Source organism: Macaca nemestrina, chromosome 4 (genome assembly GCF_043159975.1).
Source record: "Macaca nemestrina isolate mMacNem1 chromosome 4, mMacNem.hap1, whole genome shotgun sequence".
Taxonomy (NCBI): Eukaryota; Metazoa; Chordata; class Mammalia; order Primates; family Cercopithecidae; genus Macaca; species Macaca nemestrina.
In genome coordinates, this window is record NC_092128.1 from 153,825,904 (window position 1) to 153,851,154 (window position 25,251).

The following is a 25,251-nucleotide window of genomic DNA, read 5'->3' on the forward strand; positions in this document are numbered from 1 at the left end:
TCACCCACCCTGGGCCCTCCTAGCGCTATCTGGCTGCCCTGGACTCTGGCAGCCACGCGGGCTGGCAGTTTAAGCCCATGGACAGTGCCCGAACGCTGTGGTAGCTGTGCCCTCAGAGCGACAGGTACTGACCCACCGGGTCCCCCACCCCGCACGGCCACCCGCCTGCGCCTCCCGCCTCTGCCCTGCACTCACTGCCGCCCTCCCGTCGGCACTGGGCTGGGGCTCCATCTGTCTGGCTCCTGTTGGCAGGGCCAGCTCTGAGCGCCGCAGCCCAGCCAGAGACTTCTAATGCTGGCTCTGGGTCTGCCAGCCTCACAGTGGGGTTGGCAAGTCCCCTTCCAGGCTCCCCCTGCCCAGCTGCTTGGCCTCTGGGGACTCTGCCACCAGCTCCAAGTGGCCCCAGCCCCTTCTGTCACCTCCCAGTGAGGAATCCATGCACCCAGACCCCTGTATGTGCCTAGGGCTGTGGGCGTGTGGCCAGCAGGCCCTACCCTGGAGGCACCAACTGCATATCAGGGGTGTGTACACGGACAGGCGTGTGCCGGGGAGCACGCGAGCTTCTCCCGCTGGTCCCACGGTGGTGTGGGTGCCTGCTTGGGCTCCTTCAGGGGTCTGGGCGTGTGCCCCATCCCGTCCCACCCCACCCCCCGCCTTGTGCTGCATGTCCGTGGAATGACGAGGCTCTGGGCCGTGGCTCTTTCCTCCCACCCCTTCCGTGGTGTCCCCACGGGCTGCTCGAAACCTTCTAGGTGTCCCAGGAGGGCTCTCGGGGACCTGGGAAACTGTGCGTCTGAGTCTGGGGACTGTGGGGATGGGCCTGGGGCCCTAGGGTTCTGGAGCCCACGTGGGATGGGAGCCAGCCTGCCAGGTCTCCTCACCACCGCCGGCTCCTGACCCGCGTCAGGCCTGTGGGTCCACTGCACTGTCTGGCCTCAGCACATGCCTCGCGCGTGTGCGTTTCTCTGTGAGCACACACATGCACTCTCATGCACACACACGTGCACTCAAGACCTTCACACTCCTGGCTGGACGAGGGCGCCCACGACGTGCAGGCCAGCTGCGGAGCCAGGCACACGGCAGCACCCCCTGCGGCCGCCTCTGTTCCTAAGTCCAAGACCTCCAGGAGCCCACAGTGGGGTCCCCCACGGGAGTGGGGGGTGGCATTGTTCCAGCCTCCTGTGTGGCTTAGGGGGCTCTCTTTCCATAGCGTGAAGGGGCAGAGTGGTCCGGGGGATGTCCTCAGGCTGGGGCCTCTGTACTCCTGCATGCTATGGCCTGGCTGTAGGAGGACCCGGCCCTGGGCTGGGAGGAGGCCTTGGCCTGGGCCTGAAGGGTGGCTGGTTTGTGTCCTTCAGGTCCTGGGCACGTTGGGTGCAGGTAGGGCCATGGAGCTGTGGCTTCTGGGGGTGGCAGAGCTCTGCCTGGCCCGACGCCCGAATGCCGCTGATGTGGGCATGGGGGGGGCCGTGTGTACAGCCTTCCTCAGAGCAGACATCCCCTGCCCTGAACCTGGCGAGTCTGGGGGCTGCCCCTCCCTCAGCTCCAGCCAGGCCCAGAGCACAGGGCCCCCCAACCCGCGGCCCCTCCTGAGCCCCTCCCTGTAGGCTCTGTCAGGGCACCCTGTGCTGTCCCATTCTGCCCCCAGGGCTTCTGGCTCAGCCGAGTGAGGACCACGCGGAAGACGCCCCTGACTGCGTGTGCCATGCAGGGGCCCTGCTGACACCTCCCCCTTGTCTCCCTCCAGTACACCTCCAGCATGAGAGCCAAATACCTCGCCACGAGCCAGCCTCGCCCCGACTCCAGCGGCAGCCACTAGACGGCGCCCGGCAGCCACCCACCCCACGTGCCAACTGCCCCTCCCCGTGCCAGCACTGCCGCTTCCACCCGGGCCACCCGCCGGACCCTCGCACACTGCACCAGGCCCACCCCGGACGTGTCTGCAGGCCGCTTGCCCTCCTCTCCCCTCCCCGCAGGGGCACAGTGGAGACGCAGGGGCTCTGGGCCCGTACCGCCAACTTGGGTCACACCTGAACGCTGCCGCCAGCCGATGCCCCAACCCTGCACGCCACCTACTATCCTGGCACGCTCCCTCTGCAGATGGCCGCCGCACCCACAAGTCCTGGCTGCACCCAACCTGTGCTGTCGCCGGCCCTTCCTTCCACAGCTCTCCTTCTTCCTGCCCGGCACTTCTGTGGACCCCTTCTTAGTTCACAGGCACGGCTGGGGCCGCTCTGTGTTGGCGCCTGCTGGCCACTGAGGGATGGGCACGTGCCACCTGCTCATCTCTGCCCTGCGGTCCCCCCATGGTCCCTCCACGTGCCTGTCTCTCTGCAGTGCCCTCCTTGCCCGTGCAGCCCACCCACCCACAGGCTCACTCCTCCTGCCAGCTGCCAGAGGCCCCCTCCAGCAGGGCCTCTCTCCATCACCTCAGCTTCACTCTCTCCCTCAGCACCCGCCCTGCCGGAGGCCCCAGCCCTCCATGGACAGCAGGGGCCACGTGGAGCCCGGGCTGTTCACCCGCCACCCAGTGCTGGCTGCCTTCTTGGTGCCAAACCCCCTTCCCCCACCCAGAGACTGGGCAGCTGTGTCTGGTTCATTCTTTGCACTAACCACATTTGTCATCTCTAGGGCAGGCCGGGGCTGCGGGCTGAGGGGGACTGCTGGCACCCCCTTCCCTCCCTTCTTGGTTCCATTTCCATCCGTGACAGGTACAGCGTCCCAGGACCCCGGCCTGAGGGGCTGGACCCGAGCCGTCTGTGAACGTCCCTCAGCCCCTGCCATCCCCTCTTGGGACTAACCACTAACCTCACCCCCCAGCCTCCACGGGTGCCCCTGGCTGGCCCAGAGCCGGCAGCGTGAGCCCAAGTCCAGGCTGGAGCCGAGGCCGGAGCAGCTGGCTGGGAGTCAAGGCTGCAGTAGCGTTTCTTCATGGGGTGCTCCAGGGGGTGCCAAAGACCGACAGGCAGCCCAAGGGCCTGGACACCCCTCCTCAGGCAGGTGCTGCCCCAGGAGGACTGTCCTCGGGAATGAACCTCCCGCAGGCTGTGGACTGAGGTCCTGTGGCCTCGGTCTCCCTCCCGGTGAAGTGGGAGCGAGGCTTCCCTACGGTGCTTTTGGCTTTAGTGTACGATGTTTGCTGTGCTTCCCGCCATGGAGGGCAGAGCCACGCCACATCAGGATCGGACGTGCTGCCCCTTCTGGCCCTAGCCCTGGCCCAACCAGCCCAGCCCTCGAGGCTTGATGCCTGTGCCAAGGCCAGGGGCAGCCAGAGGGCAGCTGGATGGCCGCGTGCGGGGGTCAAGGCCGGGCCCCGCAGGGGGACAGGCCGCCAGCCCCAGCAGTTTACAGACACGTGGCTCTTCCTCCCAGAGCAGCCGGCAGCTACCTGGACCGGAAATGTCCTCATCCCTTCCCTGGGGCCAGGCTCTGCCCTGCCCTTCCTCTGTGAACCCCTCCTTTCTTTGTGCTGGTATTTGGGACCAAAAATGGGGATGTGGGAGGCCAGAGTGGGGAGGGGAGTCCATGGGCCTGGGACCCCAAGCCAGGGCGTCTGAGCTTCCCAGACGTGACCAAACCTCAGTGGAGGGGCCTCTGCTTCAGGCCCCGCGTGGCTGACATTCTGAGCCCCCTCGGAGGCCCCACCACAGCCAGCCTGCCCAGTCTTTCCTCTGGGCTTGACTCACCAGGGGAGCTCTCCAGAGCTAGGGCCGGGAGGGAGGCCCTGGCACTCTCTGGCCTGGGTGCCCGCCAAGCGCCCTGCGACCGCTCAGAAGCACAAATGCTATCCATGGCCGCGAGGCTGCCTGCCGGGTGAATGGACATAGCTCGAGAGGCGGTGAGGCCGGGGCTTCCAGCCTCGTGCTGTCTCGGGACTCCCGACCATGGTGTGCGTGTGTGCCCGTCTGTGACTTTCTACTCACCGAGGTTGAAGAAAGGAAACGGGGAAAATCAAAAGGGGTTCAAACCCCACCTCAGTAGGTGGAGGGGAGCGCCTGCCGTTGGTTGTACTTTTGTTCTGAGTTTTCAGTGCCCTGTTCCTAACTACTCCATCCCATGACCTCACCACACCTACTGGGGGCATCTGGCTGGTGCCTGCTGCCGTGGCCGGGCCCCACTCTCACCCTGCACAGGGGGTCTCGCAGCTCCCAGGCCCACAGCTTCATTGGAAGGACAGGGTGGCCCTGGGGAGAAGAGGGAGGAGCCCATGGGCTTACCTCACTGAGGGGGCTCCTCAGCAGGCATCCACTACCCCAGGAGCCCTCCACATGTCATGGCAAGCTTGGTAGTGAACGGGCCTGGTTGGGAGCAGCCCCTGGCCCATTGCCCACCCACCCATCTCACTATGCAATTTGAGTTCCAAGCACCATTTGCTCCTGCCCTGGGGCCAGCTCTGCCCAGCCCTGGGAGGGGTGGTGAGGCAGCACCCTGGACCCTAGAACCTCAGACGGGGGCAGGCGGGGAACCAGGGCCCCTCCTGTGGGATCTTTGTTTTGTGTTTAACCATAATGGTTGTGTACTGAACCACTTCATATTTGTTATATATAATATATATATATAATCTTAAGACTCAGCCTCCCGGTTTACTCCCCGCCCCACACACCGCCCGGGCATCTGACCTCCCCCACCCCAGTGTGATTTAACATCCAGGAACTGAGGCCTGAACCATTTTGCATTTCCCCCTCCTCCAGCCTCCGTAGGGCCATGGCTGTATGTACTGTCGCTGTGTTTTTTTGTTTTTTTAGAACTGGGTTTGGGGGCTGATTTTTATTTCTTTGGGGGCTTTATTTTTCTTGGCAAATACTAAAAATCTCGTCAATGTAATTTCTGTGGTTTCTATTCAGCTTGGGTTTCATGTTTTAAAATAAACAAATTTTAAACAAGCCTCTCTTCCTGAGCTGCTCTGGCTCCTGGCTGGGCACTCCACGGTAGGGAGTCCGCGGCTCCAGGCAGGGGCAGTGGGGGTACAGGGGAACTCTGAGAGCGGGACCGACCAGGTCAGCTCAGAGGGGTGGGCTGGGCGCCGGGAACGGGTGGGTGGGGCCTCTCGGGGTTGTGGGCGAGTTTCCAGGGGTGGGCGGGGCCTCGGAGTGACTTGTTGGGGCGCCGGGGACAGGCTCTCCAGGGATGGGGTGGGCGGGGCCTCTCGGGGTTGTGGGCGGGGCGCCAGGAACGGGTGGGCGGGGCCTCTCGGGGTTGTGGGCAGGTTTCCAGGGGTGGGCGGGGCCTCGGAGTGACTTGGCGGGGCGCCGGGGACAGGCTCTCCAGGGATGGGGTGGGCAGGGCTTCTGGAGTGAGTGGGCGAGGGCCTTGCAAAATGGGTGGGCGAGGCCGGGCGCGGTGGCTCACGCCTGTAATCCCAGCACTTTGGGAGGCCGAGGAGGGTAGATCACGAGGTCAGGAGATGGAGACCATCCTGGCTAACATGGTGAAACCTCGTCTCTACTAAAAAGACAAAAAATTAGCAGGGCGTGGTGGTGGGCACCTGTAGTCCCAGCTACTCAGGAGGCTGAGGCAGGAGAATGGCGTGAACCCAGGAGGCAGAGCTTGCAGTGAGCCGAGATCACACCACTGCACTCTAGCCTGGGCGACAGAGTGAGACTCTGTCTCAAAAAAAAAAAAAAAAAAAAAAAAAAATTATAGGTGGGCGAAGGCTCCGGGAAGGAGATCTCGGGGATGGAGTAGGAGGAGCCGCTTGGAGCAAGTGGACAGGGCCACCCTCGCTGGGTGAGTGGTGTCTCGCAGGCTCAGGGCGCTTGCTGACCGGGCGTCCGTGTGCAGAGCAGCGATGAATCGGAGGGTCTGGAGCTGGGAGTGCTGATCCCATCCATGTGGTGAAAGCCTCACTTTGCTGTCCGGACACACACTGCCAGGGGCCCGCCGGGACCAGGATCGCTGTGCAGAGGCCCCACTGGCCCTCAGGAGAGGTGAGGGGGCCTGGCCGGGAGCAGGGATGATGGAGGGATCAAGTGGCCAGGTTGGAGCAATGATGGGTTCGGGCCGAGCTCTTCCTGAGCCCCCAGTGCCACCACTCCCTGTCCTTCCAGAAGCAGCACCGCGGCGGATTCCTGTGCTCCCTGGGCTGGGGGTCCTCTGGCGCCCTTCCTGGAGGCCCGCACAGGGCCCACATGTTTCAAGGACCCCCCTCACCCCACGCTTCTGCTAAGAAGCAGGCTTGGAAAGGCACATAACCCTGTGATAACACACCTACTTCACAGGGCGCTGTTAGGACCCCCAGAGTTGGGGGACGCCCCTGTTGACCAGCAGAGCATTTGTCTCCCATGCCTGGGTGCACAGGCTTGGAACACAGGTGGCAAGGGAGCCACTAGGCCCAGCAGAGGATGCTGGGGCTCTCTCTGGCTCCCAGCTCTCAGGGCACCTGTGTTTGTGGGCTGGTGCGGGGGCAGGGTCCGCTGGGCAGGGCCCCTTCCTCCTGCCACCAGCACACACCAGCAGTTTTGCCCAGTATGCTTGGATTTGACCATGGCTGCTCCAGGGTGGGCCCCAGGACAGGCCGGCTGTGAAGGAAGGCCGCTGAGCTCCCCAGAGTGGAGATGCCAGAGTTTCAAGGCTTCTGGGAGTCATGTGATAAGGGACATCTGAGGCTAGGAGCCCAAAAGGAGAGAACTCCAGGCTTGGAGCAAGAACCAGCAGCCACTCTCAGATCTCCGTCCCCGTCTCTCTATCAGGAAAGGCAGAAAACAACACCCGTGTTCCTAACAGGACAGGGGTGGGAGGGTTTGGCGGGGGTTGGCGCATACCACTCATCCACTCACCCGGCTGGTGTTTCTAAGTCCAACCACTGTTCTGGGCACTGGAGTGCACCCAACGAACCGAAGGACAAAGGGCTCTGCCCTCAAAGAGCTGATGCTCTGGTGGGAGAAAAACGACAAAATTAACCAGCAGATGATGGAACACATGAGAACTTGCTGCAGGAAAACGATCGTGGTAGAGGGATCAGGAGGGCAGGGACAGGGGTGTTGGCTGGCCAGGTGTAATTTCCAACAGTCAGGAAAAGCCTCCCTGGAAAATGGCAGCCAAGAGAGACTGCTGGAGGCCAGGAAGCGCATGAGGTCCCCACTGCTGCTATCACAAAGCACAGCAAGCTCCGTGGGCTTAAGACAACGCATGATCCTACTGTTCTGTGGGCCGGAAGTCTATGTGCTAGAGCCAAGGTATTGGCAGGGCTGGTTCCTTCTGGAGGCTCTGAGGGGAGAGAGTCCAGGGGAGAGTTCATTTCCTTGCCCTTTCCAGCTTCTAGAGGCACCTGCATTCCTTGGCTGGTGGCCCCTTCCTCTACCTTCAAAGCCAGCAGCAGAGAACACTAGAGAACATCTCTGGCTCTGACCCCAACCCCCCTGCCTGTGCTTACACTGGGCCCACGTGGGTAACTTCCAATCATCTTTCCATTTCAAGATCCACAATTAACTCGTGTTTCCAAAGTCGCTTTGCTTTGCCATGCTAAGTCTGGGGGTGAGGACATGGACAACTTTGGGAGCCATTATCCTGCCTACCATGGGAAGTCAGGTTTAGTTTTGAGGCTATCTGAGGAAAGCAGGTTCCAGAAGAGAGAACAGCCAGTGCAAATGCCCAGAGGCAGATGCGTGGCTGGTGTGTTCAAGCCAGGAGGTGAGGCTGGCCGGAGCGGAGGGAGCTAGGACGAGACTGGGTGGCTGGAAGTGGGAGAGACTTTGACATTGAACCAGAGGGAGGTGGGAGCCATGGAGGGTCTATGATTAGAGTGTCATGACCTAACATTCTTTTTCCTTTTTTTTTTTTTCTGAGATGGAGTCTCACTGCGATGCCCAGGCTGGCATGCAATGGTGCGATCTCACTGCAACCTTCGCCTTCCAGTTCAAGCAATTCTCCTGCCTCAGCCTCCTGAGAAGCTGGGATTATAGGCACCTGCCACTGCACCTGGCTAATTTTTGTATTTTCAGTAGAAACGGGCTTTCACCATATTGGCCAGGCTGGTCTCAAACTCCTGACCTCAAGTGATCCGCCCGCCTTGGTCTCCCAAAGCTCTGGGATCACAGGCATGAGCCACTGCACCCGGGCCCTAACATTCATTTTAATAGGATTGCCCTGGCTGCTGAATTGGGAAGGGGACGGAGCAAAAGTGGAAGACCAATTAGCAGACTGCTGCAGGGGGGCAGGTGAGAGCTGATGGTGGCCGGGCTGGGTGCAGGGAGTGAGAAGAGACTGAGTTCTGGAGGGTAACACCAGCAGCACCTCCTGGCAGGCTAGGCATGGGTGTGGGGCTTGGATCGAGCAACTGGCTGGGGGTGGGTAGGGTATTGTCATAAATCAAGATGGGGAGAGCGCGTGATTGGGTCAGGGGAGGTCAGGGGTCCAGTTTGGGGCATGTTGAGCCTATTAGCCATCAAGGGGTGTGGGAGGTGGTGGGATGTACATTCTCTGGGGTTTGAGGGGAGCACTGGACTGGAGATGCTTTGGTAGTTGGGGTCTTTGGCATGGATACAGTGTTTAAAGCCACCAGCCTGGGTAAAATCGCCAAGCGGGTGTGTATCAAAGAGGAGACAGAGGACCAAAGACTGGGTCTGGGCCCCCCTCCCACCCGGTGTACAGAGTCTGGGAAAAGAGGGAGCTGCAAAGGAGAGGGGAAGGGGTGAGCTGAGAGGAAGCCCAGGAGAGCAGGTGTCCTGGAGGCCACATGACAGCATGTCATGGAGGGATGGAGGACCACGCCAAACGCTGCTGATGATCAAGCTCAGCGAGGACTGGGATGTGGCCTGCACATCTGGTGACCATGAGTCACCTGGGGCACAACACACATCTGGTGAAGCCTCCCAGCTGGTCCAGGACAGCACGGGAGAGGAGGAATGGGCACAACGGCAAGTCTTTTTTTTTTTTTTTTTCCTGGCTCTGTTGCCCAGGCTGGAGCGCAGTGGCCTGATCTCAGCTCATTACAACCTCCACCTCCTGAGTTCAAGCGATTCACCTGCCTCAGCCTCCCAAGTAGCTGGGATTACAGGCGCCCACCATCACGCCTGGCTAATTTTCATATTCTTAGTAGAGATGGAGTCTCACCATGTTGGCCAGGCTGGTCTCAAACTCCTGACCTCAAGTGATCCACCTACCTCGGCCTCCCAGAGTGCTGCACCCAGCCAACGTGTGTGTTTTCAGATGGGGAAATAATGGCATGTTTGTAAGGTTAGTAAGACTGATCCAGTAGACAGCAAATGAATGCAGGGGAGGAGAGAGGCGATGTCATCAGTGGCACGATGTTCTTGAGTAGCCAAGAGGAGCTGGACCCAGGACACAGTGGAGGCTGGCTACAGACAGGAGTAGGGCCCCGTGGGGACATGTGGGTGGGTCTTGGAGGGTCTCATGAAATAGGAAGGCAGCCAGGTGGGCAGGAAGGGGTGGGAGCTGAGGAGAGAGGAGGAAGGGTGAGCCACAGGAGAGGAATGGTGGGATCCCTGAGGCCCCCTGGGGTCCATGGTCTGGGACTCCAAGTGAGACTAGACAGAGGGTGAAGTGGCCTTTCTCCAGCTATGTTCAGCTGCCTAGGTACAGAAAGTGGACTGGCTGCAGCCAGGTGACAGGTCCTGCCCAGAGATGATGATGAAGGCAAGATCAAGCCCAGGAGGCTCGGCCCTGAGATTGCAGCCAGGTGAGGGTACGCTTGGGTGGGAGGGTGGAGATGGGGAGGGTGGGAAGATCATTAAGGGATCATCAGGACAGGCAGGTGAAGGCAGAGCGGGAGGCAGGGATGACTGAGGGTAAGGCCATGGGCAGGGCCAGGCCTGGAGAGTGACCATGAGTGGGGGCCTGGGGGAGAGGGTGTTTGAGGGAGGGGACGCCAAGGTCACCAAGAACAGACCCCTGAGCAGTGCAGAAGAGGGTGCTGCAGCCGGGCATGGGGCTCACGCCTGTTCATCCCAGCACTTTGGGAGGCCGAAGCAGATGGATCACCTGAGGTCAGGAGTTTGAGACCAGCCTGACCAACATGAGGAAACCCCGTTTCTACTAAAAATACAAAAATTAGCTGGGTGTGGTGGCGGGCACCTGTAGTCCCAGCTATTTGGCAGGCTGAGGCAGGAGAATCATTTGAATCTGGGAGGCAGAGGTTGCAGTGAGCCGAGATCGTGCCACTGTACTCTAGCCTGGGTGACAGAGCGAGAGTCCGTCTCGAGAAGAAGGAGGAAAGAAGAAAGAAGAAAGAGGAGTATCTGGGAGTGTGAGCCGAAATCTTCTCGGAAAGAGGGAGCCCATGGATACCCACACAAGGCCAAGTGGGCAGCAGGTGGCAGCTCCCGTCCCAGAAGCCAGAGTTCAGGATGAGGCAGGGAGGATGAGAAGGGGCTGGGGTGGCGGTGAGAGCTGCTGTGTGGACCGCAAGTGCCCAGCAGGTGGCGCCGCGTGCTCAGAGGAGGAAAGACTGGGCAGGCCCCTCCCTGCAGTTCCGGCCGTGCTGGGCCAGGCCTGGGAATCTGTATTCCCCACCTTGCCTGGAGGCTGCTGGTGGGGCTCTGAGGGCAGGGGGAACCATGGCTTAGCTGAGGTTGCAATGCCATCCCCCAGAGCCGGGGCAGACAGCGGCTACAGGAGGGGGCCTGGGGCTTCTTGCCGCAGGAAAGTGGGTCAGGCGTGCCCTCCACAGGACCCGAACTGCATGAGCCAGGCTTCGGTCATGGTGCTGTGAGTTGTGCCAGGAACTCTGAAGAACAAGCACGGGGCTGCAAGGGTGTCCTTCTTCCCCACTCTTTGGGGCTGCACCCCTGGGCCTGGGAAAGGTGGGATTTGGAAGGGGTGAGAAACCGCCTACCATCATCACCAGCCAGTGTCCAGGGACTGCTCGGGTTGTACAAGGCTGGGAAGTGGGGTCCTAGAGGCCTACATGGGGGAGGCAGGGGGTGCATGGTTGGGGGGGGCGGTTACAGCTCTGAGCCTCCAACCTCAGCACAGTGACATCATCAGGGCAACCTCCAGCCTCTAGGGGCCGAGATGAGGAGACCCTGTCCTGGGGTCCCTCCTTGGGATGCACAGAGTCCAGGTGCCTTTTTATTTTGTTTATTTATTTATTTTGAGATGGAGTCTTGCTCTGTTGCCCAGGCTGGAGTGTAATGGCACAATCTCAGCTCACTTCAGCTTCCACCTCCTGAGTTCAAGCAATTCTCCTGCCTCAGTCTCCCAAGTAGCTGGGATTACAGGCACCCGCCACCGTGCATGGCTAACTTTTGTATTATTAGTAGAGATGGGGTTTCACCATGTTGGCCAGGCTGGTCCCAAACTCCTGACCTCAAGTGATCCACCCACTTTGGGCTCCCAAAGTGCTGGGATTACAGGTGTAAGCCACCACGCCCAGCCCTATTTTATTTTTATTTATTATTAGATGAGGTCTTGCTGTTTCCTTGGCTGGTCTGAAACTCCTGGCCTCAAGTGATCCTCCTGCCTTGACCTCCCAAAGGGCTGGGAGCAGAGGCACGAGCCACCAAGCACAGCCCTTCTGTTTTTTAAAAAAATTAAAGAGGTCAGGCACAGTGGCTCATGCCTGTACTCCCAGCAGTTTGGGAGGCCAAGGCAGGAGGATCACCTGAGGCCAGGAGTTTGAGACCAGCCTGGGCAACATGGCAAAACCTTGTCTCTACTAAAAACACAAAAATTCGCCAGGTGTGGTGGCACACACCTCTTATCCCACCTACTTGGAAGGCTGAAGTGGGAGAATCTCTTGAACCTGGGAGGCAGAGGTTGCAGTGAGCTGAGATTGCACTACTGCACTCCAGCCTGGGCAACAAAGCAAGACTGTCTCAAAAAAAAAAAAAAAAAAAAAAAAAAAGGCCGGGCGCAGTGGTTCAAGCCTGTAATCCCAGCACTTTGGGAGGCCGAGACGGGCAGATCATGAGGTCAGGAGATCGAGACCATCCTGGCTAACATGGTGAAACCCCATCTCTACTAAAAAATACAAAAAACTAGCTGGGCGAGGTGACAGGCACCTGTAGTCCCAGCTACTCGGGAGGCTGAGGCAGGAGAATGGCGTAAACCTGGGAGGCGGAGCTTGCAGTGAGCTGAGATCCGGCCACTGCACTCCCGCCTGGGCGAAAGAGGGAGACTCCGTCTCAAAAAAAAAAAAAAAAAAAAAATTCAGAGACAGGATCTCACTCTGTCACCCAGGCTGGAGTGCAGTGGTGCAATCATGGCTCACTGCAGCCTCGAACTCCTGGGCTCAAGCAATCCTCCCCGCTCAGGTTCCTGAGAAGCTAAGACGACAGGTGTGTGCCACCTGCTTGTCTAATTTTTAATTTTCTTGTAGAGATGGGGTCTCACTATGTTGCCCAGGCTGGTCTCAAACTCCTGGCCCCAAGCAATCCTTCCACCTTGGCCTCCCAAAATACCGGGATTACAGGTGTGAGCCACCACACCTGGCCCCAAGTGCCTTCTTGCGTGTCCAATTCTGGACTCAGAAGGTGGGGCTGGGCTCAGAAGCAGGGGGTCACCCCGGAGAATATTTGAGAAGGCTGAGGCTGGGTGGGTACATGGGCCCAGTAGGCAGCAAGACTTGCCCATCGGTCTGACAGACACGAAGATGGACCTAGCCCTGGCCCCTCCTTTCCCTCTGACCCCAGGCCCATGCAGCAAGACTGGCTAAGTCTCATAGCAGCCTGGCCCCTGGCCCCTCTGAGCCCGTGGAAAGCCCTAGTTGCCTGTGACTGGGGAGGGGGCATCACGAGACCCAACTCCATTGCTTGTCTTCCCTCCCAGGCTTCCAATCCTCCCAGCGGATCCCACCTCTGCAACTTTGCCCAGGCTGTGCCGAGACCTGGAAGGCCCCTCCTCTCCCTACTCCATCTTGACAAAGTCTTCCTGCTTCGGCTCAGGGGCACCTCTTCCAGGAAGTTGGCCCTGATTACCCCAGTGGAAGGGAAGTTCCTTTCAACTGAGCGGGGAGGTGCCCCACCCTCTCAGCCCCTCCCAGACCCCAAGCAGCCTTGGGGCTCCCCAGGCACTCGCCTGGCAGAACGGAAGCAGGGGTGGGGGCTGAGGTCTGCCACCCTGGCTGAGCACCCAGCAGCCCCTGTGGTTGCAGTTTTACTTGTGTTGAAAGCCTCATAAATGATCAGTAGTTTGGGAAGGGGGGGCCTGGCTAGGCTAGACTGGGGGGGACATGGAGCCCCAGGGACCAGCCAGGCCCCTTTCTGACCAGCCTCTAATCTGGTGTGATGGCACCACTTGGGGGTGGGACACAGCTGTCCCCAGAATGTACCTGGGGGAGGAATGAGTTCACCTCCCCCGCTGGGTGAGTCACCTTCTGGGGGGTGGGGGGCGGTGGATGGAAGAGGTCAGGCTACCTCATTCCCCTAAGACACTGCTGGGCCTGCTTCCCCTTTTGAGGGCAGAGAAATGTCCCTCCCTCAGCTTGGAAGAGGAAGGGGCCCAGATGCGTCAGCCCGTGCACCTCCCAAGACGCCCCCTGACCTCCAGCACCTGGGGACTGCATTTACCTTTGTTCCCATTTCTCAGATGGAGAGGTCGAGGCCCTGGGAGGGGCCGGGCTTCCTCCCCACCCCACTTCTTGCTCCTCTGCTCTCCCCAGTGCCCACTCAGCCCCCACTCCCACTCCGCTCCACACACAGGGACATCTGAACATTAATGGGGACTCCCCAAGCCCTGGCGGGGCCGCCACAGCTGTGTCCATGGGTCTCTCTGATCCCTGGGTCCAGCCACACCTCCAACCCCAGGGCCCCACCAGCTCTGTGGGAAGGCAAGGCCAGCTGCAGGCGGGGGCAGCGTTGGGGCCAGGGCAGAAGGCCCCAAGCCTCTGACTCAGCCGGGCAGGAAGGAGGCCAGGAGCCTCTGCCCACAGCCTGTTCCGTCAAGACACCCCCCGCCGCCCCACCCCGGAGTCTCAGCTTCCTTGTTCAGAAGAGGGGCCTGCACTGTCCTGTGGGAAGTGGGTGGGCACGTGGTGGGTGCCCAGGGAGGATCACAGCCACCCAGACGGGGGTTAGGCTGTGTGATGGTGAGGGCCCTCCATCCTCCCGCCATCCCCATCACTGCCCACACCCCCTGGGCAGCTGCTCTGCTGACTCAGAACCAGCCAAGGCCAAGGTGGGGTCACAACCCTGCCGGCCGCCCCCAAGGCCAGGGCAGCCCCCAGCCAGGTTTAGAGTGAGGGGTCTCTGCAGGCCCATTCAGCACATCAGCACTCATCTGGAAGGGGCAGCGATGGGGGAGGGCAAGGTACCCCCACAAAGAGAGACACTTCTCACAGTGTGTTGTCTCCTTGGAGCAGAATAGGGGACGCAGGGGTCAGTCCAGAGCAGGAACTTGCAGGGGGCATGGCCAGGGCAGTGCCAGGCTAAGGGTGCAAGCCCCAGGGATGGGGTGGGGGCTCATGGTGAAGAGGAAGTGAGCCGCCCCAGGGCTGCCAGGAGGGTGAGGGGAGGGAATCCCCGCGGAGGTTGCGGCACCCCTCCCCTCCTCAGTCACCCTCAAAGGCTGGATTTGAGGAAGGAAAAGCACTGCAGAGCTGCTGTGTTTAGAAAACAAGGGTCTGGATCTCTGCAGGGGCTGGGACCAGCTGCAGTGGGGGGCTCTGGCACGGCTCCTGCTCTCCAGGACTCCTCCCACCACCCCTGAGCGGGCGCCGGGCCTGGGGCCACCTCACAGGAGAGGGAGGCACAGCGTTACCAGCTGCGGGGCGGCTGGACCCACGGCCTGCCTGGCTTGGAGTCTGAGCACCTCCCCAGCCCACCAGCCTGGCTACCGGACCTTGGACATCAGCTGCTCCGGGCCTCGGTCTCCCCACCTGTAAAGTGAGGCGATGGTGTGGACTCTGCGAGCTTGTGGCAGGAGTGAAGGTGGATAAGGAGGTCCCAGGCCTGGTCATAGGAGTCACTGTCCCTCCTGCAGGGGCTGGGCTCCCCAGTGGCCAGAGCCTTGGGGTTGTGCTCTTGGCTGCGACCTAGAGCCCCCAGCATCCTAGACCTGTTCCTCCCAGAAGCACAGGGCCCACCCACCAGCGGCCACCTGACCCTGGGCGGGCCACACCTGTAGTCACCAGCAGGCAGCTATTGTGACGCCAGGTTTCATTCCAAAACAGTTGTCTCTAAGGGTTTCCTATCTACCTGCTCCATGCGGTGCACCCAAGGCCAAGCCTCCCCTTCACCTGTGTGCCTGACCCCCCTCCCCCAGCTGCCCTGCGGCTTAGGCCCCACCTTCAGCCAAGACCACGACCCCCAGGGTTGCTGCAAAGAGCACCTTTATTCACAGCAAAAGGACGTCACCATAGCAACAACACTTAAATTCCCTGAGAACTTTTCCCTTATCATTCGCTTTCCTAGCTATGTCTTTGCAAAGAGAAAAACGACAAGAAACACACCCCATGGGGCAGGTGAGCCACACTGGGCCCCGCAGGGAGGTGGCAGCTACGCAGGGGGAGGGCAGGGATGGGAGGTTCCAGATGCTGGAACACATAAATACACAGAGTGCCAGATAGTCCCACTTCAGCTTCAACAACAAAGATGACCCCGAGTTTGGCTTCCGTTTTTTCTGATCCACAGAAAAGATAAGATAAAATAAGACCCTCCCCCACCCCCATCCCCCAAGCAAAAAAACAAGAACACCCTACTTTTTACCCACCCCCTTTCAAAAAAACAGCACAGTAAAAAAATACTGTCACAATATTTACAGACACGCCCACTGTGGGCGACTTGCTCTCTACTTTGGAGAGGAGATTAAATGTTGAGCTCTGACTCACCCTGTCCTGGGGAGGCAAAGGGAAGACCTCTGAGGGGGCCTGGAAGACTCCCCACCCAGAAGAGCTGGAAGGGGAGCCACTGTTTGGACAGCCAGCCACTGGGGGCTTTGTGGGGCCACTGGGGGCTTTGTGGGGCCACTGGAACTGGGCGGTGGCTACCGTTACTCTAAGCCACAGTGCCCAGGCCAGAAGGAAGGGGATTGGGTCATGCACCCCCAGACCCAGCCTCCCCTACAATGAACACGGCTCAGTGAGTTGGACTTGGGGCTATGACACAGGAGTCAGGATTTCAGGGCGCAGGTACCCCCAGCACAGAGCTTGTGCTCAGCAGAAAGAGAAAGGCATCTACGCATCCCTGCAAAGTAGCCCGGAGCCCTGATCTATGCATCCCTGCAAAGTAGCCCGGAGCCCTGCAGCTGCAGAAAGATCCAAAAATCGGTAGGGTGTGCTGGCTCAAGCCTGTAATCCCAGCACTTTGGGAGGCCAAGATGGGCAGATCACGAGATCAGGAGATCAAGACCATCCTGGCTAACACGGTGAAACCCCGTCTCTACTAAAAAAATACCAAAAACTAGCCGGGCGAGGTGGCGGCGCCTGTAGTCCCAGCTACTCAGGAGGCTGAGGCAGGAGAATGGCGGGAACCCGGGAGGCGGAGCTTGCAGTGAGCTGAGATCCGGCCACTGCACTCCAGCCTGGGCAACAGAGCGAGACTCTGTCTCAAAAAAAAAAAAAAGATCCAAAAATCATCAGAGTGGCCTCCGACACACAAATCCTCCCTCCAAGCAGGCCTTGCAGCCCACTGGCTCTCGGAGCAGAGGCACATAAGTGGCGCTTGTGCCCGCCCCTCCACAGAGCAGAACTGCCCAGCAGCCTGCTACCTGGGTGGGCATACAGTACACACACACATGCATACACACACACACACGCACACGCACACGCACAGGCACGGCCCTGGGGGAGCCTCGAATGCCGAGGCCAGGGCAGCGCAACAGGGTCACTGGGCCCTTTGGATACCAGGGGCGCCCAGGGGTTGGGTCTCAGCCATGGCTGCTAGAAGATGGCAGTTCGGGGACACCAGGGTGTGTCCGGGTACAGGTGGCAATGGATGGAGCGGAACCTGTGGGAACAGAGCAGGGGTTGGTCTGTGTGGGTGGCAGGAAGGTGCTGAGCTCCCATTTGCAGTCCCACAGCACTGGCGGCCCCACCCCAAGCAAACAGGACTCCGGGGGGGTCACCTCTGTGTAGAGTCATGCTGCTTAGACCCCGCTGCAGCTCGGCGAGGTCCCCTGATGCCCCTACACCACCCTACGCAAGCCCATCGGGGCCAGCGTTTCCTCACCTGGATGGGTCGGCCTCCACTGAGAAAGGCCCCTTCACGTGGACGGCATTCCGCTTGTTTTCAAACATACCGTAGCTCAGTGTCACCTGTGGGGAGGGGGCGAAGTGATGCAGGGAGGGGCCCTGACATCCCCAGGCCCTGCCCCAGGCTGGCCACACAGCTCTGAGTGAGGCAGTGGCCCTGCCTTGGCCTCCCTTGGACCTGGAAGGACACCTGCATTGCACACCCCAGGAATAAGGTCTCAAACTGGGGACCAGCTGGGGCCGGCTGCATCGCCAGCCGTGGGCAAAATACACACAATAGGCGCATCGCAGCGAAGAGAAGAGACGGCAGGCAGGAAAACAAGCCGCCGTAAACAGCTTTCAGCTCATGGCAGGAATGACCCCCCGGCTGACAGTGATGCGCTGCCTGGCCTCCCTGTTTGGAACAGTACCCCCACCCACTGCGCCCCTCTCGGCAGCCACGCATCCCTTCCTGTGCTCCGAGTCCTGGCGGGGCCCGGAGGATGGTGCACCTGCTCGTGGAGCTCTGAGGTGAGCACCTGCTGCAGGTTCTCCAGGTGGGAGTGGAAGAGGCCGCTGCGGATGAGCGGCACGCCCAGCAGGGCCTCCACGATGTAGCCAATGGTGCAGTCATCGGGCAGCCGGATCCGCTCAGCAGTGTTCATGAAGTGACCCCCGCTGTGGGAGGGAAGGGCCCAGACCGGTGAGCAGAGGCAGGAGCCATCTGCTGGGAGTTGGGGAGGCCCCACTAGGCAAAGGCGCTGCACTCAGAGAGGAGCCCTGGAGACAGCTCTGAGCTGCAGCTCCCTCTGCCTCCCCTGGCCACAGCCAGGGCACACTCCCTGCACGGCTCCTGTGCTTGGTGGCTCTCTGTGGTGGGAATCTGGGTGCAGGAAGGAGTCCTGCTGGATGGTGCCTGGGGTGCTCATGGCCCCCCTGGCTGCTCTGAGCAGGTTGGGCTTGGGGGCAGCCGCCATAAACACAGCTGCCCTCTGAAACCCAGAGGGAAGTGGAATATAGACAGTAAATGGAGGAGGAGGCTGGGGACTCCCTGCAGCTGGGAAGATGAACCAAGCCAGGCCCCACGATGGCGAGGAGCCCGGGACCCGGCTGGCCTAACTTGTGCAGGGCACTCACCTGGCCCACGGGCTCATCTTCAGAGCCAGCCCACGACTGATGCAGAAGCCAGCGCCGCCCGTGGCAAACCAGAAGTGGACAGGACGCTGGGAGAAGGGAGAAGGTGTCCTGAGACCCGGGCGCTGCTGCCCCTTGCTGTCCCCCGCCCCACTCCAGGTGTGCGCTCCGCGTGGGCTGGGGGACTGGGAGAGGGCAGGCACTCACCACCTTGTTCTCGCTGACCCGTTCCGTGGCCTGGATGGGCCTGTCCAGGCTGGGCTTGCCGATGTAGATGTCCCGCGTGTGCGGGTAGCTGGCCAGCAGCCGCAGCAGGGCCCGCAGGTTGACGTAGTTGTCATCGTCCACGTGGCAGAACCACCTGAGGACAAGGCAGGGCCATCGGGGGAGGGCATGCCGGGGCGGGCGCTGCCAGGCTCGGGCAGGGAGATGGGGGTCCCCCCGGGCCACACTCACTTCCTGCCGGACTCGATGAAGTGGTCATACTCCACGGCCATCTTGCAGGACAGCGCCTGGCGGCTGTGGGCAGCCGAGCAGTTCGTGATGACCACATTGCCTGTGGACGGGGGAGTGGCTGTGAGTAGGTCTGAGTTGGCTGCCAGAGAGGGGTCTGGCCTGGGGGACGCTGCGGGGCCCAGGGACTCGAGAAGAGACCCCTAGTTCAAGCTGGGCCCGGCCCTAGCCTCCCCCACCCTAGCTCGGGGCTCGGGCCTGCGGACCCTCCCCCAGCCCAGCCCCCTTCCAGGGCGGCCCCGCCCCCGCCCATTCAGGCAGTTTTTTCCCAGCACCCGCCACCTGTTGCCGCTGCCTGGGCTCAAAGGGACCCGGGGGGCTGAATGGGCTTCATTTGCATGAGAATTGGGGGGCCCCGAGTGGTGGGGCGGGACGTGGAGCAAACCCCATGAGTAAACTGCCCTCCTTGTCCTGCCCTTGGTGACCTCTCAGCCCAGAGGAGCCAGGAGGCTGGAGGGGGAGGGTTCCACTCTGGATGGAGGCCTGGGCCCCCTCCCGCCCCAAGTCCAGGGCTCACCCGTGTGCCTGGCCAGGGCCTCATCTTCCCCGTCAGTGAAGATGAATGTCTGGAAGGAGAAAATCAGCCCTCAGCAGCCAGCCCTTCATCCCCACCCCAGGGCCATCTGTGGGGGCCGGATGGGGCACCCTGGAGTTGCTGCAGCTGCAGCTCTGTCACACTGACACCCACCCTTCTCTGGGCCTTGGTTTCCCCACTCATGCAGAGTAGGGCTCAAGTGCCCCATCTCAGTGCCATCTGGGCCAGGGCTCACGCATTCACTCGCCCTGGGGGTGGGGGATGGGGCCTCACTCCCCAACCTCGACAGCTGCACCCAAGGTCGTCCAGGCGCGGTGAGGCACGAGCCAGGTGGTACGCCTCGCCCGCCCGCCAGGTAACCGGTTCCCGGCCCACCCCGTGCACCTGGCAGGCACACACCCTTATTGACACAGCACCCGGCCTGCCACTTGGAGGCTGCTGGAAAGGCAGGGGACAGACGGGGTGGCGGGAGGGACAGGCAGAGGAGGTCGGCTTTGGGAAGCCAAGTCTCAATCACTCAGGGTTGGGGACAAAGGCCTTTGCTGGGCGGCTGCCAAGCCCTGGCGGACAAAGGGCCCGGAGGGAGGATGAATCACCAGGCATTGTCCGCCAGCTTTGTCCTGGGCTGGCGGGCGAGGGGCGCTGGGCCGGCCTTAACTCGGCCGAGTTAAGCAGAGTGGCCACACCACCCATTACCATACAGCTGGCCTGGTTAACCGGGCCGAGCTGGGCACGAGGTCCCGCGGGTAGGGTGCAGCCACCAGCAGTGCAGCCCCCACCCCCAGCTGCCCTTTGGGCCAGCACCCCTGTCCTGGATGGCCTGCAGGACAAGTTACCCACTCTGAGCCAAAGCAGCCCTGAAGTTCTGCAAAGTTGCTGACGGTCAGCAGGGTTGTAGCAGGAAACCTCAGGTGTCCCCAGGCCCCCAGTACCCACGCAGCCCAGCACCCCTCCCACTGCTCAGGCAAGGAAACCCAGGCTTGCCCAAGGCCACAGCCCACCTGTGCCAGCATGCGGCCGCCCCCTGCCAGGAGCACTCTGCGGAAGAGGAGGGGGCCGCCAGGGTGGGGCCAGGAGTCGCCAGCGCCCGCCTGGGCCTGCCGGCACATGGGGAGGAATGTTCCTTCCTTTGCCCGGCCCGCCCAGCGCGTGCCGCCCGGCGCACCCTGGCATGGCTGAGTGCAAAACCCAGGGTGTATGGGCAATGCTCTGACCAAGAGACAACCTCCCCATGCCCACCCGGCCTCAGTTTCCTTCCCTGTACACACAGGTCCCACAGAGGCCCTGGAACACCTTGGTGGTCTCAGATCCTTGTCCAGCCTGACCCAGCCCTGGGCACATGCTGACTCGGGTGAGGCCCAGAGCTAAGGGGGTGGCTGGCTAGGTCTCTGCCTCTCCATGCGTGCACCCCTCCTGCAGCACCCATAGACACCCCAGGGCAGCCGCACGCACAGACTCGCACCCAGCCCCTTGGCCTCCCCAGCATCTCAGCCCAGGAATGCCGTGGGAGGCGGAGGGCCAGCCCCTGCAGACGCTCCGCTGTGCCGCTGGGTTAAAAGGAAAATGCTTTCTTAATGAGATCAAGGGAGGCCTGTTCTCCCGAGATTTGGTGGTGCCCTAAAAACCCAGCCCAAGGCTACAGAGATTAAAGTCACCTTTGTTCAGCTCAGGGAGCAGGGAGGCCTCTAGAACAGCATCTGAGAAGGCGGGGCTGTGGGGTGTGGGGGTGCCGGGCCAACTATCTCCCCACACCTGAACCACCAGGAGGGGAGGAAAAAGGCCTGCCGGGTTATGGGCCTCACCCGCCACTCAGAGCCCCCATCTCCTTTTCTGTAAAATGGGCATAACAGAGCTCGCCTGGGCAGAGAGCAAAGTGCAGAGACGGATTCTCTCCCTTCTCCCTGACAGTCCTGGGAGGGGGGCGCCATTACCAGCTGAGGCACAAGTGGGGAAACTGAGGTCCAGAGAGGTATAGGCACCAGCCTGAGGTCATACCCTGGGGCTGAGGTGGTGCTAGACCAGCCCAGTCCCTGCCCTCTAGGGACCCAGACCCACCAGTGCCACCTAACTTCCCAGATAAAGACGGGGCTGCAGGAGGAAGAGCCGGGTGGATGAGGGTGGATGAGGGTGGATGGGGGTGGGGGGCGGGGGCCGGGGGACACCCACAGGAAGCGGCATTGTTCCTGGAGACGCGATTCAAAGAAACACAGGATGCCAAGTTCTCCCCAGCAATTGTGGCCGCTGCGGTGGCAGCTCGGCAGCCTGGCTGCTCCTGGGAGGGGCGGGGAACCTCTGGGCCAAAGGCCAGGCTCTTCATCCTGGACTCCAGGCCCATCTCGGCGTGGCCCCTGCTGACCAACCGACCCTCCCCCCAGCCACCACTCCAGTTGCTAGAAGTTTCCTGCACAACCCCCACACTGTGGTCATCACCATGCCCGGATGGAGTGCCCTTTCTGGGCACTTTTTTACTCAGTCTAGCTCAAATGGCACCTCCTCCAGGAAGTCTTCCTTCCCTCCCTCCCTTCCCCCAGCATGTGGGTCAGATGCCCACTGTTGCCTCACACAGCGTCTCGGGGATTTCCCCCCACACAGCCCTGACATCTTTCTATCTCCCCCATCAGACCGCGTCTGAGTCATTCCGTGCAGGGCTAGGAGACGGCGGCCCTCTTCTGTGGGTTTCCAGGACCCCTGCCCATCACCCACCACAAGGGGGGCTTTGCTTGCTGTGTGCTGGTGAACTGATGCTGAGGGCCGATTCAACCTTCCCCCTGGTGGGGTGACCCTCCAATAGGGACCTCAGGGCTCAAGGGAGCGATGGCCCCCACCTCGACCCTGAGTGCCCGCCGGGTTCACCCCATGCCTGCAGGCTCTGCCAGTCTCTTACAACATGCTCCTGGAAGGACCATGTTCCCCCATTTCAGAGATGAGAGTAAGGGTCTGAGAGGCTCCAGGTCTTACTCAGGATCACACAGCCCAGCTGAGACCGATAACTGAGACCCTCTGACAACATCCCCTCTGCTGAAGAAAGGTCCCAAATTCCAAGATGGGAGGTGCTCAGAGCTGGTGGCAGCCCAGAGTGGGGCTGAAGGATGCCCAAGGTCACATAGCAGGAAGGCTTGAGTGCTGGGGGTGGGGGGCCAGGCTCAGGGATGGTGCCCCAAAAGGACTGTCAGGAAGAGATGCTGGCGGGGGGGGGGGGGGGGGGGGGGCCGCTGGCCCCCTCATCGCCAGGCAACCTGAGTGGCCAGCACGCCAGCAGCGGTTCCCACGGAGCGCGTAGCTGCACACAAGGGGCCCGACGCCTTTCTCGCTGGAGAAAGGGGCTTTGTTACCTTGCCCAAGGGACCGGCGTGAGAGCCGCCCGGCGCTGGGAATCCTAACGGCCTGGCCGCCAAACAAAACCCACGGCCCCCGCCACCCCCTCCCGCCAGCCCGCTGAGCCCCTGGGAATGGGACGCTGTGTTCCCAGGAGGCTGCCATGGGGTTCCCAGGGCCCCTTCCCCACGCCAGGACCAGAGAGGACCCTGCCCCTCCCCGTCCCCCTCATGACCTCACCAAGTCCTGCTCCCACCCACCCACAGTGCCCCAAAACAGGGCAGTGCCAGGCCAGAAGGCCCTGAGTCTCCCGGGTTTGAGCAGGGAGAAAGGCGTGCGGGGTCTTCCCTGAGCCCCCACCCTTACAGCAAATGCCTCTGCAACTCCCAGCCCAGAGATGCCCCCCTCCACTCCCGACTGCAAGCCCCACACACTGTCCCCATCCCGCCCCAGCCCAACCGTCCTGCTGTGGCCTCGAGGGAAATTTTCGAAGTGGGGTGTGTCTTAATTATGTGTGTGTAAGAAGCTGATGCCCAACTGAAGTGGGTTGTGCCCAAGGTTGCAGGCCTCAGAGACTCCTGCACTGTGCTGGGAGGGTCCCCACACAGACCCCAAACCCGGGGTTCTTTGAGATGTACTCCCCAGGACCCACCAACCAGCAATGATTTCCCTCCCTGCACCTTAACGCAGTGATGAAGAAAAGGCCCAGGGGTCAGAACTCCTCACTTCTCTAAAGGAAGAGCCTTTCTCCCCAGGAAGGGGTCTGAGCTGAGGGTGGATCCGAACAGAATCTGCTTGGGGAAGTTTGAAGGTGTAATGCCCTATGCATGCGCTCCAATGTTTGGGGGTGAGAAGTACCACAGGGCACCAACCCCAAGCACTAGAGACTGGTGTAGGGTCCTGCAGCCATCCAGGACTCTGGAGCTGGACAGGGGGTGAGGCCCCGGGGACAGTCACACAACTGTAACGGGAAATTGGCCCCAGCAGGCAAACTGGCTGCACCGGGGTGCACTGGCGTCGCCGCCCCCAGATGGCCCTAGTGGTTGGATGGGGATGCAGCCTGGCCCCCATGGGACGCTGCCACCAACTGGACCAGACGGTGGGGCCCCGCCCCGCCCGCCCATCCTTCCAGGCCGCCGGGGGCTCACCATCTCCTTGTGGCGCGAGATCCAGGTCTCCAGCAGCAGGTCGAGGCGCGCGCGGTGGAACTTTTTGGTGGTCTTGACAGCGATGAAGACGTCTCGGGGCGCGAGCGGCTCGGCCAGGGGACGCGGGTGGCTGTCGGCGGGGCGGGGGGAGGCCCCGGGGGGCGGGCCCGCGTCTCTGCGCGCGCGAGTGAGCAGGCTGAAGTACTCGGACAGACTGTGCACCTCGCGGGCCAGCGCCCCGGGCGCCGCCGCCGCCGCCCCCAGCCCAGGCGCCGGGGCAGCCCCTGCGGGGCCCGCCAGGCTGCGCAGCGCGCGCCGGCCTCGCTCGGCGGGCAGCGGGGGCGGCGGCGGATCGGCAGTGAGCACTAGCAGGCAGGCGAGCAGCGCGCCAGCCAGCGCCAGCAGCAGGCGCCGGCCGCAGCGCTTGAGCATGGTGTGGCGGCGGCCGCGCGGCGCGCCCTGCCCCGTGCGCCTGCCGTGCACCGCCCCGAGGCCCCTCGCTCCGGCGGCGCAGTACAGCAGCGCAGCGCGAGCGCCCGGAGCTCTTAAACCTCCCCGCCCCGGTCCCGCCCCCGCGCGCTCATTGGCTCCCTGGCTCGGGGGCGGGGCCTCGCTCCAGTCGAGGCTCCAGGCCTGCAGACCCACGTGGGGCCGCGGCTGGGGGCTGGGAACGACCCAGAGAGCGCAACGGCCCCGCCCCCGGCGCGCACGTGCACGCCCCGCCCTCCTCGGGTAGCCCCTGCGGGTTGCGGAGGGGCTTGGGGACTTGGGCCCGGCCGGCGCCGGTGTCCCTGAAGAGGAAATCTAGCCTGGCCAGCGCCGGGCGGGGATGCACCGGGCGTCCGCGCACGGGAGGGGCGCACCCTTGGCGCAGCGGGCAGGGTGCTGGGCCCCGGGCTCTGGGCTCCGACGGACCGCGGGGTACATCCTACTTCCTCGCTGTGCCCTTCCCCTCCTGAGCCCGGCTTCCTCCCCTTGGGACGCGGCAGGCCCTGCAAACTGGGGTGGCGACTGGGTCTTCCCGAGCGCTCGGTTCAGGGGAGCCGTTATTTGTACAGAGCAAGAGCTTGGCCACCTGTGCTGCAGGTGGGGACACGAGGTTCTGGCGAGAAAGCACCAGAACCAAATTCCACTCCTTCCTCCTGGGCTAATTTCCTCGAGTCCCGGCCCTCCGTCGGGCGGGTTGGCTCCCCGAAATCCTCAGGCGCCCCGTGGCGAGGAGAAACGAAGGCCGCCACTTCCCTCGCCCGATGAAAGGCCGCCTTCTGTCCCATTTGGTCTCCTTGCGCTCGGGCCAGATGCGGCCCAGCTGTGCGCCCTCCCGGCCCGCCTCCCCGGCACATGGCCCCCACCCCCGGCCCTTCCCACGGGCCCGGGCCCGGGCCCGCCCCTCGCACGAGCGGGGGCGGCAGGAATGCGCGCCGGCAGCCGAGGGTGAGGGGCGAGGGGCCCGGAAGTGGCCAAGGGTCCCCTGAGCAGGGTGTGAGCCCCCTGCCCTCCACGTCCTCCGGAAGCGTGGACGGGCGTGGCTCTGCGCGTGG

General features: G+C 62.1%; 2 protein-coding genes and 1 pseudogene across 4 annotated transcripts in view; 2 read left to right on the top strand and 1 right to left on the bottom strand.

Moving 5' to 3' along the window:
* Positions 1–4,883, top strand: part of LOC105483397 (tweety family member 3) — a 34,400-nt gene extending 29,517 nt beyond the window's left edge. Inside the window, exons 14-15 of one of the 2 annotated variants that reach the window (XM_011744247.2) lie at positions 24–124; positions 1,748–3,059. In XM_011744247.2, coding sequence (XP_011742549.2) covers positions 24–104 — 81 coding nt within the window. In that variant the 3' untranslated portion in view covers positions 105–124; positions 1,748–3,059. Of the gene's footprint in view, positions 1–23; positions 125–1,747 lie in introns of both variants that reach the window. The other variant, XM_011744248.2, reaches the window with a different exon arrangement.
* On the top strand, positions 2,051–4,883 carry LOC139362651 (uncharacterized; annotated as a pseudogene).
* A 10,325-nt stretch (positions 4,884–15,208) lies between these two features.
* Positions 15,209–24,230, bottom strand: LOC105483398 (LFNG O-fucosylpeptide 3-beta-N-acetylglucosaminyltransferase). 2 transcript variants are annotated; one of them, XM_011744249.3, is made up of 8 exons: positions 23,711–24,230; positions 19,230–19,278; positions 18,656–18,755; positions 18,407–18,560; positions 18,203–18,288; positions 17,578–17,743; positions 17,064–17,149; positions 15,209–16,841 (listed from the first exon to the last, which is right to left on the bottom strand). In XM_011744249.3, the coding sequence occupies exons 1-8, from the start codon at positions 24,140–24,142 to the stop codon at positions 16,775–16,777; spliced, it is 1,140 nt and encodes a 379-aa protein (XP_011742551.2). In that variant the 5' UTR covers positions 24,143–24,230; the 3' UTR covers positions 15,209–16,774. The 2 variants fall into 2 exon arrangements, with proteins under 2 accessions (XP_011742551.2, XP_070951536.1); XM_071095435.1 differs by having other exon boundaries at positions 17,605–17,743; positions 23,711–24,208.
* Between the last annotated feature and the right edge of the window lie 1,021 nt (positions 24,231–25,251).